We start from the raw sequence: 11,936 nt of genomic DNA, 5'->3' as shown, positions 1-11,936 counted from the left end.
ATTTAACATGGAAAAAAATAATTCATCTGTCCGACATAATTTGTTTTCATTAGGAATTTTGGGAAATATTTTGTTCTAAGCTACTATAATTTTTTAGACAGTTCAAATGAGAGTCAAATTTTTTGAAATTTTTCGATTAGCCACTCAATTGTAATTAAAGGCAAACGATGCGCGGTGGCGTTTTCCTCTAAGGGTGACCAAGCTTGGGTTAAAGTTCTTCGGTCACCCTTGCACTATTCAATCTTTATATCGCTCACATAAGTATCGCGAATCACAAAGCGAAACCCGTTATGGGTAGACCTTACGATCTATTCAAAACCAAATTCCTGTCGGCAAAAATTAAATTCAAATTGTATTAGGCATTAGTTAAGCTGGTAATACCTTATGGTTTCTCGGTTTGACATAATGTAACCCACACCCACACCGGTAAGCTGCAAAGCACCCAAAACAAATGCTTGGTATTATAAATGATGCCTACTACAGAACCCGCACCTCTTCCCTGTACAATAGATCCAATACAGAAGATGATCCACGACTTCATCAATCAATTAATAAATAATTTTGAAGTAAACCTGAAAACTCACTCTAATTCACTCATAAATAACATCAATCCACGGTAAATATCAAGGTGGGCAACGGGCTACAATTAATTACTGTTTGCTTTTCCCTATTTTAGGATATATTTCCATTGGAAACAATCGTCCTATTATCTAAATAAAATACAACTATCACGATATTGTAAGACGCCAAGGGTTGAGACTGCTACTACACCTTAGCAAAACTTGTATATAGTGTTAAACTGCCATATTATGTTAAATAAACGCATTTATTAAATGGTAAAGATTGAAAAAAATTCCAGGTGAATATTCAAACATAATCTGTTGGTATTCTACAATTTTCAACACGTGTACTAAAAAAATATTCAATAAATATAGTCAGAGTTATTAGAATTAATTTATCTATTTAAAAGCTAATTTTATAAAGAAAAAAAAATCAATTCGGAACAACTTTCTTTCTATGCTAAACGTATTTATTAGAGTGCCCGTTAGGAATTTTTGACGTGTCATCTCGTTAAAACGCTCGAAATAAACAAATCATTTTAAAAAATTCTCTAAAAATTTCAGATCGATCTCAATCCTAAAACGCCACCAAAAGCCTTGTTTTTTTCATAAGAATAACACGAGAATAACGTTTCTCATAATAATTGCTCTCTATACGATGTGAACAAAAAACGAAAAATTTCTGTCTAAAGTAGTTCATTTGCTCAATAATTTTCCATGATTATAAATTTTTTAATTACATAACAGGGGGAGGGGGGTAATAGATTCAAATTTTCAATGAAAATCCCGTGTTATTCTTATGGGAAAAAATAAGGCTCTCGGGGGGCGTTTTAGAACTGAGGTAAAGAGCTGAAATTTCGAGGATTTTTTTATATTTATTTCGAGTCTTTTGAGGGGGCGACACATGGAAAATTCCGGAACGGATGCCCTAACGGCCACCCTAATACTTATATGTAACAATTTATTGATATATACAACACAAATTAATCGATTATTCAATTCATAAAAAATATTCAGGATAAAATAGTTTCTTCAATCGGGTTCACCTCTCCCTCTTTACCGAGATTCATCTGCCGTTTTTTGAGCTCAAGTTCCTCTCTCTTAACTTCCAACATCTGTTTCTGTATCTCCAATTCGTTCAGTCTTATAGCGGTAATTTCCTCATGTCTCCTCTCATTATTTTTCTCCATCTGGGCAAAGTATATTACTAAACGTGATGACAGTCTGTCTACAACTTTTTCTATGATTTTGGCATTAAAATCCCCAGATGATTTATCATCAGGTTGACTCTCAGGTAAACCATCGTCCTCTGCCTGCGTTACCTTCTCAATACTTTCCATCGTCTCAGCGTTAGTACCAATTGCTGGTATTTTGGCAGTTGTAGCAATTGGCCCGAAAATATCATCCAATTCCTGTTTATGCTCGAAATACATACTCCTTCGCAATTTAGTGGGAATTCTTCCCCCAGTTTTTTCCATCATAGCTTCATGCCTCTTGTACTTCCTCTCCAAAACTCTCCACTTGTTCTCCGCCTTTTGAGTCGAATAATCATGGCCCAGGACTCGCAATTCACCCGATATTTTTTCAAACATGTCCTTCATGCTTCTCATCGGCGGTCGTCCCACTTCGTTGATATACTTTTTGTAGAGTGTTATTAAGCAGTGGGTGGCTTCGGGGGTCCATAAGTTGATACAACAGCCGGTGCTCGTGGTAGAGCCATTCTGGACATTATGCTCTTCACCTCCGATGACAAATTCCTCGTGTACCAGCTCTGGATCATCACCGATCTCATCTTTCACTCCTACCTCGAGAAAATGACCTGATATATCTGGAACATGAAAATAATGTGGGAATGATTATTTTTATCGAGAAAACTATAGAATATAGGAGCATAAAATGTGCGAGATATTTGCCTGTCTGACGCCAGAATAGTATCAGTTTTTAATAGTAGGAGTTATTGAAGTAATGATCTCCATGTTTCATCCATATTCCGGCAACGGACACATTAATCGGTACTATTAAATTAAACGGTACTATAAAATTTATTATTTTTTTTTACAAAAAATTTTGTCGTTTTATTTTTGTAAAATTTTATAGCACGCAGAAACTACGTATTATAAAATTTTACCAAAAAATTCACCGGAGTCGGAATTTATGAATCCACCACGGATTCATGTTTTCACGAGAAAATAATTTTTAGGATAGAAAGTTGATTGTTTAAAAAGTATTTATAAAAAAAAGTTCATAATCGCAAAAAATGGAAATTTTTCTATATGATACGACGATTCACTTCATAACCAGTTCCAATCATCGGACACGAGTCAATATATTTTTCACCACAAGCACAATTCAAACACAGTTTAAAACCTAACCCACGTTGTCCATATTTAGTGAACGAAACTTCTCCGTCGCAGTCTTTACATTTTATGTAATTTGAGATCATCAAAAACACCGAAAAAAAATTGATAATACTGTAACCGGATGTTTGGTGAACATGTACATCGAAAGTCGCATCTTTCGATTTTTTTAATTTTTCAGCCGACTTACTTGTTTCACGACTTCCGCGTTCATCACTGTGCTGGTTTCCTTGAAACTTGCGTTTTTTACCTGGTCTACCAGGACGGGATTTTCCGTATTTTGTAGATTTTTGGTCCATAATGAAAAATAGTGTGCGTACTGATGTTGCTTGTTCAACCTCGGAGAGAAAACTGATGCCGCTTCTCAAAAATCTAACGAAAACCGAACTGAGCAGCTGTTTGAATGAATGGAAACAGAAAGCGGATTAGACAAGAGACGGGTCGGCCGAGCGCGCACAGGTAGTAAGAGGGCTGCAGGTCAGTTGCGTCCCGCGGTCAAGAAAATGTCCGAGTTAGTCATAGTTAGACATCTCCAAATATTCTAAAAATTTTACACAATACTTTTGAATGTGTATCCTTTCCGAAAATGAAAAAAAAAAAAAATCGATTTTTGAAAAATTTTAAACCAGAATGATCCCTTAACAGATGATTTTATCCAGATTTTTCAATTATTGACTAATGATCCAAAATGTACAATGAAATTCACTCTTGAAAAGTTCAAATCAAAATCCTTGCAAAATGTGCAAAAATGGAAGACGTGGTCCAACATTCATCCTAAGTTGAGTTGACTCATTTGATTTCATTCATTTCGTTACTGAATTTCTTTGACGATTTATGTTATTATGTCAGTAATCAAATTATTTAAATTATCTTTAAAAAAATGTAATGAAAATCTTGTTTTTTGAAACGAAAGTTTTTCTTAACAATCCCTTTGTAATTTATGAAATATCTCATTATGATTGCTAAATTATATATTCAACATTATAAAGTTTTGATAATAGCTCATTGTTACTTGCCATCCAATCTTGAACGTTTCGACATTGTTGACCCTCACAATTTTTTTCAAGTCAACGTAGGTTATCCGTTACCGTTACGATACCTGCGTTTTACTGGTTGTGAACGCGTTCGATGCCACTCCTCCGTCGTATCTATAAGGTGCTGCCATCTATTCCTAACTACCTAAAAAACAACAGCTATGAGGCATTCCACGCTATTTCAATGAGAAAAAAATATTTTTTTTTAGATTTTGATATAAATTAAGTATGTTGTAGAAAGGCCCCTAAAATATCCCAAAACGTGACGAAAAAGAAAAAAAAATTGTTTCCAAAGTTATACAAAATATAAAATTGGAGGTGTCACTGGGTGAGTACTGGTTTATAACATCATAACTCGAGAAATATTGCTTGTATCGAAAAAATTATGAAGTCCTTTTTTATTGCTAAAAGGTGATAGATGTAGCTGAATTTTTTTACATATAAATTACACCGCAACATTGATAGAAGGAAAAACACGTATCAGAAGACTGAATAGGGAAACTCAATTTAATAAACATTCAACCAAGAAAAATATTCAACATTTTTTAAACATTTAGCTCATTTGGCTCATGATTTTCTATAGAAACAATCTCAGCAGAATAAGTAGAAAAAACAGCATCTATTATTGACTACTTTCCATAAAAAGTATGTTGAAAAACCGAACGACAAACTATCATAATTTTCAACGGAAACCTACAAAAAAAATAATAGAATTTCAATGTTAGTCCAATGTTAATACATTTGTAGTCAACGCTCTAGCGTTTTTGATTGAATTGTTTCGTCCACCGAAAATGGGATCGCAAACTCGAATAAGAAAAAAAACAAATTTTCAATTGATCAATTTAATTATCTCAATTTTTTCACATCCTAATCTTAACAAATCTAATAATTACATCACTACGACGGTATACAACTCTCATACTCAACTCAACTGCTCAACTCAACTGCTCAACTGCGAACATCAATAATTCTTTATAAAATTGAGAGAAATAATCGCACGTTGAATTCTATGGCCAAGTGTAAAAAGCTCGGGAATAGATACGTTAAGAAGATAATATGAGGAGACATTTTCATAGATCAAATTTCCTACAAAAAATATCTTTTCATCAATTCTTCCAGACCTTCCCTCACAAAAGTCGTAATAGGGTGAATCTTCCAGTGTTTCAACCAATTCACGTACTCATTTGCAAAAAAACAATTTAGAATAACATAACTTTTTCCCTTTTGAAAATACAATGCAATGGACATAAATTCAATGAGAGCTTCGCAGTTTTTTTCATATAAAAATTATTAGGAAATTGTATTAGGTGAATAACGGGTTTTCAATGAATCTTATTTGTTCGAACACGGGATAATGCACCCTAAACTGTAATTGGGGTTTTGCACAAAATTCCTTCATTGGTGAATATGAAAATTGCCAGAAAAATATTACGCATGCATTTTTTTACTCCAATCGATGATTCAAAATTATGAAGTAATTGGCGATTGAAAACATCTGCATTATGCCGTCAGTCTCTGTAACTTTCTGAATCTTCAAAATTGAAAAAATACATCTAATATTCTTCGTCTAAATATCGTATTTCATAATTTTATTTAACAAAAAGATATCATGCAACAACCCAATTCCTTCGTAGACTCATCCCTTATTTTGTACCACTTCGCAATAGAATCAACCCATCAGTAGAGTATTTCTACCTACCATACTGAACTTCTAATAAATTAATCTCAACAAATTCTCTCACTGGAGCATTGAGAAGGATGCGGCAGGTAGTCGGAAAATTGAGCGAAATTTGATCACTAAATTTCTTACTATTAAATTCATCAGATCTTTGGGTTGTCACGAGTAGATCGTTGGGCAGGGGGTTGGTAGATGGGTTGGGCACTTCGTTGAGGGCCTCGTTTACGGTATCCTTTACCTCCAGGTGCCCCAGCAGACCCTCCACCACCTCTACGAAACTCCATTCCTCCTGAGTAATTGTCATGACGTTGAGATCGATGTGAGCGTTGGTCGTGCCTCTGGTGATCTCCAAAACTGGGGGCCAAGTCCTCGGTTATGGGGAGACAGTCGATTTGCAGGACCTCTTCGTAGTTGTTGAAGTCTTTGAACTGTACTACGCAGGTTGTAGCTGATACTGCTGTCACTTCAGCATTGTAGTACTGATTATCCTCCCAGTATTTTGCCAGACACTGATCTCCCTTCTTCCAGACCCAGGGCCCATTCTCACTCCTGCTATTCTCGTTTCCCCTTGAATTGTTATCGTATTTACTCTGATTCCTGTGATTTCTATTTTCTGAGGTATTAGAGTTGTAGTTCCTCGGGCCAGAGTCCTGTTGCCCTCTATTATATCGTCCATGGGATGACTGGGATTGGGGGTCATTGGTCTGACGGGTAAAAGGTTCAGGCTCGTTCTGGGATTGGTTTTGGTTCCTGAAGGTCTTGGGAAAATTGGAAGATTCGTGGGGATTCCTTCGGTCTTGCTGGTAGGAATTCTTGGTGAAGGGAGGCTTGGAATTTTGCTCTTGAGGGTGGTATTGATCCTGAGATCGTTGGAAGCGAGGGGGACGAGTTTGGTGGGCATTGTTCGTGGTGTAGTTCTCGGTGTTGCGTTTCGGAAATCGAGAGTCATCGGAGTGACGAGGGGGGGCTTGGTAGCTGCCTCTGCCTGATCTCTGTCCCCTGAAATTTATTTGCGGCAATTAAAATTTTTCATGGGATCAAAGGTAGTTTTGAGATGAGTGGGATAAGGATAAATGGAATCGAAAATATTGAAAAGGTGAAATTGAACGAGATTACACTCTATCCTCTGAACATGCTTGACATCTTTCCCAAGATAAATCGAAAAATGATTATTAAAGACTGAAATTTTTACGGAAAACATGAGCCATTACCTACTTCTTAAAATTGAAAAACTTTGACACACTTCCATAATTATTCGGAATTGAATGATTTAATGGCTACAAAAGAAAAACACTCGAATTTTTTCTCTAAACCCACTCATTTTTCATGATAACCTGCATATCAATTTTCCCCTCATGTCCTATCACCAGATCCGTCCAAATTTTAACAATTGCGTCCAATAAAAAATGATTTCACCCTTAAAGACAATCCAGAAACTTTACCTTCCACCTCTAGAAGAATGCCCATCATATCCCCTGCCCTCGAACCTCTCCACATGATTATCCAGTCTTGAATTGTAGCTATCACTCGACTGAGTATTTCCAGTATCAGCACTCTCAGACTGCGCAGGGAGTTTATCCTCGAGGAAATCAAACAAAGAGACCTTTCCACTACTGGGCTTGGTCTCCTCGCTCTTCTTTTCAAACCTCTTGCCACGAGGCTCCCTAGGCTCTCGAGTCTCTCTGTTCCCATTGCCCCTATTCTCATTCCGCTGAAGTGATTTCAACGCTCGATCTGTATTATTACGATTGACTTTGAGTGCATATTCAGCCTGTTCAATGGAGAATCCCTGGTCTACAATCTTCTGAACACTGTGATCCAATAATTGTTTTGTTCCTCCTCCGAAGACCTTCTTGCTACCCTGTTTAGCTGCCTCAGCCACAGCTGCCTGCCTCTGAGCCTCAAACTCACTGTTGTCTTTGGCTGGTGTATCTTTATCAACTAATGCCTTGAAATTTCGATCCTGCTCAGTTACTTTGATAATTTTCTTTCCGAAGGGAATCCATGGAGGTGGCCCACCCTCCTCTGCAGATCTCACTCGACTGTGAACCGCTAATGTACGATTCAATTCCCATTTCTCTATCAACGTTGGAACCTTTCCCCCCAGAACTGATGAAATGTTCAAGGGCTTGAGGAGAATGATACCATGGGATGTTGGTGCTCCTCCTGCCTTCAAAAGAATTTTAGTCCCTGGAGGGGTGTTTAGGGAGATAGAGGGAAGTTGGTCGAGTTCAACAGCTTGGTAGTTGTTCTTTCCATCTGTTAGGTAGAGCTTTAGCATGCGAGGGGCTCCACGAGACTCCTCGTTAGATTTTGGAGCAGCCACGTTTCGAAGTTTTTGAATCTGTAGAACTAGGTTGCCGAGATTTATATCTCCCGTCCCACTGCCAATCTCTCGCAAGTCCATCTGGGGTTTGAAAGAGGAAGAATGTTAGATGAAGGGGGTTCGAATAGATTTTCGATTGGGGAAAATAGTTTCAGGTGTTAAGGGCGAGGTAAGAGGAGATGGATTGAGAAGAGATCTTCAGATTTTCTTGAGTATATCTCGACAAAGGAAGAGGTTCAAAGGGAGGGTTTGTCAAGAGACCGTTCTTTAGGGGGTTTTGTAGAGAATGAAGGTGATCTCTTCATGTTTTCTCTAAAAATCACTTTGTAAAATATTTCTAGGAAGCTTTATATGAAATTTTTCCACTTATTGCAGTCGAAGGTATAACTAAGTAGATAGAATGAGTACAATTTTTTTCTAGGGAGAAATGTAATTTTTTTCGGTTTGATTAAGGGGAGATGATATTATGAGTTTTAAAAATAGTGGATTATTGGAGTGAGACTTTTCATACGTTGAAGATCGATTATATAGATCTGAAAACGAGTAATTAGTGCAAAAAATTTTTTTTCAATTGTTCGTTTTCCCGAAAACGCTTAAAATGCTAAAAACAGTCCACGGCCTCCAATTTTTGAGGTACAACAGATTTTTTTTTTTTCAAAATTTTCGAAAAAATGTGTGGAACAACAATTACGAGCCAGTTTTTTGGAATTCGACTTCTACACAGCTGATTTCGTTTTTTTTTTTTTTCATATAAAAAAATTCACTATTTGTGTAAACAAAAATACAAAAAAAGTAAATTTAGCCATGTAAGAGGTGAATTTAACAAAAAATTGGTTGTAATTGTTATTCCACATATTTTTCCGAAAATTTTGAAAGAAAAAATCATTCGTAGCTCAAAAATTGAAGGGCCTGGACTGTTTTTGGCATTTTAAACGTTTTCGGGCAAACGAACAATAAAAAAATTTTTTTTTGCCCTAATTATTCGTTTTCAGATCTATATAATCGATCTTCAACGTATGAAAAGTCTCACTCCAATAACCCACGACTTTAAAAACTCACAGTAGTCCCCTTAATATTTTCGATAAGGCCAAGGGCTGTCAGAAGAAGTCACAAGATGTTCATCGTGTAATTTTGACCATTTTCTTCGTATTAATTCATTACCAATTTTCTACTGAATTTAATGTTCCGATAAAATGAAATACTGGGTGAAATTATGGAAGAACTTTTTTTTAGAAAATTTTGTTCGAAAAAAGTGTTGTAACAATTGCCTGCAAAGCAAAAAAAGCGAAATCTGCAGATTTCGCAGTATTTCCAAAATAGTTTATATAAAATTTTTTGATTTATTGTACTAAGAGATCTTCTTTGTAATAAATTTCGTTAAGTACAGAACAGGTCAGTAACATTCTTCTTCAAACATGCTAGTTCCAAGGATATTTGTATAATACTTCGTGTAAAATTTTCTAATTATCTCAACTTTTTCTACTAATCATTCGAAAGACTGACGAATCATTTCGGTGATTCAGGTAAAAATAATCACTTATTATACCACGGGAGCTTGAAAACTCTCCGGTATTTCCCGATAGGTTCTTTGGATACAGGAAACCTCGAGTAAAATACCTGATTAATTTTGTAGCTGTAGTGTTCCATACAAATTTCGAACGAGCGGTTTGCTCGAGCAGGAATTTTTTTTTTCATATATAGACTACATGAAAATTTACCAATGAAATTATCAGTTAAATAGTGTGTAGGGTACACAAAATAACGTCGAATGGTGCAATTCTATTGGCTGAAATTTGGATAGGAAAAATTCTCTGCATAAAAATTTTCGATGCTTCTCATTCTAATTAATTGCAGATTGTTCTATGAATTATGGCACAATGAGTGAGAAAAACTGAAAGTATGAAAACATTTATTTTTGTAAGAAACTACAAGAATTACGAAGAGAGTAAGCAACAAATTTTCTAAACGTTCCGATTCCAGAGATATTTGCGTAAAACTTGGCATGAAATTTCCCCATTATCTCAGTGTTCCCTACTCCTCATTCCTCAATTGATGAATTGATGAAATATTTAACAAGATACTGGAAAGTCCTGGGCAAAATCTGACAGGTATTCTCGATATAACCTTCATAGAGTACGATCCATGATCTCCTAAAATTTATCTCTACACTGTTAGAAATTTTTTGAAATTTCATAGAAGATATTATAGTAAATCTCATGAGAGTGACATTGAGTCGAATTTAGAGAAAAAATGGTTATGAAATTTCAAGTTTTAAGTAGAATTCACGGAAATTCACGTGGGAGTGAGATGGAAATTTCACAATTTGATTGAATTTTCAGTGGAAAATGAATATTCAGAAACAAAATGGCATGAGTTTTCATTTCTTCTCTGAATTTTCCTGATTTTTCTCAATTTTCACGAAATAATTGAACTGAAAAATCAAATATTTTTATTGGTTTCCAGATCATTTGAACAGAAAATTAATGAAATATTTGATTTGTCAATGACAGGAGTTCTTGAAATTTCAGTGGAACTTGAACACGATAAAAAGTTCTGGAATTTGGCACGAAAAATTCAGACGAAAATTTTTAACAGTGTGAACCTACTGTTTTCAAGGATATTTGCAAGATAATCTAACTTCAATTCTTCTAGTTATTCCACTCGCATCCACTGATTGTTTCCTTCTTGTGAAATGTTTTGATTTATCCCCTGTGCTCTACTACTTCATTACAGGTTCATCTTTAAATTTTTAACATTTTTATTCCACAATTTTTGAAAAATTCAGTGGAATAGAATATTAAAAATCACTTATATAATTACTCATTTGCACATAATTTTAAGATTTTTTATATTATAGAACTGTTAGAAAATAGACAAAATCTAGCTTTTTCTTTCATAATTGAGGTTTACTCACATCAAGAGCACGTTTTATCAATTTCTGAGTGTCCTTCACAGCTCCAGAGTCACTGACAAGGTCGAAACCTTGTTCAGATAGGTACCTAATGGAAAAAATAAATGAAATCGACACATTGATTGTTTGAACAATTGACTTCAAAATTGCAACACAAAGTTTAATCAATTCTCGTTTCACTCCACTCACCAGCCCTGCTCCTGAAGTCTCTCCATGTTTTATAATGCGTGACCAATTTTGATTAATAAAAAAATTCAACTTCTAAATTATTATTTTTTAAATTCAATGTTCTTTTATCCAGTTTTTGTTTTTTTTTCAACCGATAAATGCACGCCGCACTCACAACCGAGTAACCATTTGTCACCTGGTGCTCATGGTTTTGCACTGTTTATTGACAATCAACTTTTGGGACAAGGGGAAATAATGACTGCGGATGGGTGAACGATTATTTTCTGATAGGTTTATACACGATCAATTGGTGATATTAATCAGTAATTGAATTATGGAACCGCACCTTTCGCCACTAGTGTCGGCAACCATCTTGGATTTGATGGATTGCCGAATACGGTGTCTCAAGGTTCGTTCACAATGAAAAACTCAACATGTGGAGTTATTTCGAATTATCTTAAAAAATTCAGGGGAACAGTTTTCAAACGATAATTGAATAATACGAAAAACATAATTATTCCTATTCCCTTTCTGCTTCATCGAAATCGAAATGTGGGAGGAAAAGATAATGAAAAACTCAATTGCATTTACGAGGCGTTCACAATAGCGAGAGAATTTTTGGAGTGAAAAAAATTGCGGGAGTAAATGAAATATAGATTATGATATATGCAATTGTTATCATTAGTATTTTATTGATGATCGCAGATATTGTGGAGAATTTATGTTCTCGTACAATATTTCTTTAACTTGTCCGTTGGATGATAGGGGAATTGGTCTATCGACCGTTGGTAAAGAAATATAGATTTTTCTGACAATAATTCTAAATAATCCCATGAATTTCGGGATAACTTTAATTATTTTTCCTTATTTTTCTAACACCACGGAAAGGTAATCTTTGCAAT

The 11,936-nt window shown here is 35.3% G+C and overlaps 2 protein-coding genes across 3 annotated transcripts; both read right to left on the bottom strand.

The window, feature by feature from the left end:
• Positions 1-810: 810 nt before the first annotated feature.
• LOC107042020 lies at positions 811-4,029 on the bottom strand. Of its 2 annotated transcripts, none has more exons than XM_015262886.1 (2): positions 3,934-4,029; positions 811-2,388 (listed from the first exon to the last, which is right to left on the bottom strand). In XM_015262886.1, the coding sequence occupies exons 1-2, from the start codon at positions 3,956-3,958 to the stop codon at positions 1,574-1,576; spliced, it is 840 nt and encodes a 279-aa protein (XP_015118372.1). In that variant the 5' UTR covers positions 3,959-4,029; the 3' UTR covers positions 811-1,573. The 2 variants fall into 2 exon arrangements, with proteins under 2 accessions (XP_015118372.1, XP_015118371.1); XM_015262885.2 differs by lacking the exon at positions 3,934-4,029 and adding an exon at positions 3,108-3,508.
• A 415-nt stretch (positions 4,030-4,444) lies between these two features.
• LOC107042004 (tudor domain-containing protein 3) lies at positions 4,445-11,398 on the bottom strand. The gene is made up of 4 exons (XM_015262854.1): positions 11,056-11,398; positions 10,870-10,954; positions 7,072-8,036; positions 4,445-6,628 (listed from the first exon to the last, which is right to left on the bottom strand). Exons 1-4 carry the CDS (start codon positions 11,079-11,081, stop codon positions 5,773-5,775), a joined length of 1,932 nt encoding a protein of 643 aa, XP_015118340.1. The 5' UTR covers positions 11,082-11,398; the 3' UTR covers positions 4,445-5,772.
• Positions 11,399-11,936: the final 538 nt, after the last annotated feature.

This window comes from Diachasma alloeum, unplaced genomic scaffold (assembly GCF_001412515.2).
Source record: "Diachasma alloeum isolate Michigan unplaced genomic scaffold, Dall2.0 Dall_scaffold_00401, whole genome shotgun sequence".
In the NCBI taxonomy this organism is placed as follows: domain Eukaryota; kingdom Metazoa; phylum Arthropoda; class Insecta; order Hymenoptera; family Braconidae; genus Diachasma; species Diachasma alloeum.
Note: the sequence above shows the minus strand (reverse complement) of the source record. Positions and strands in the feature narration are given on the sequence as shown.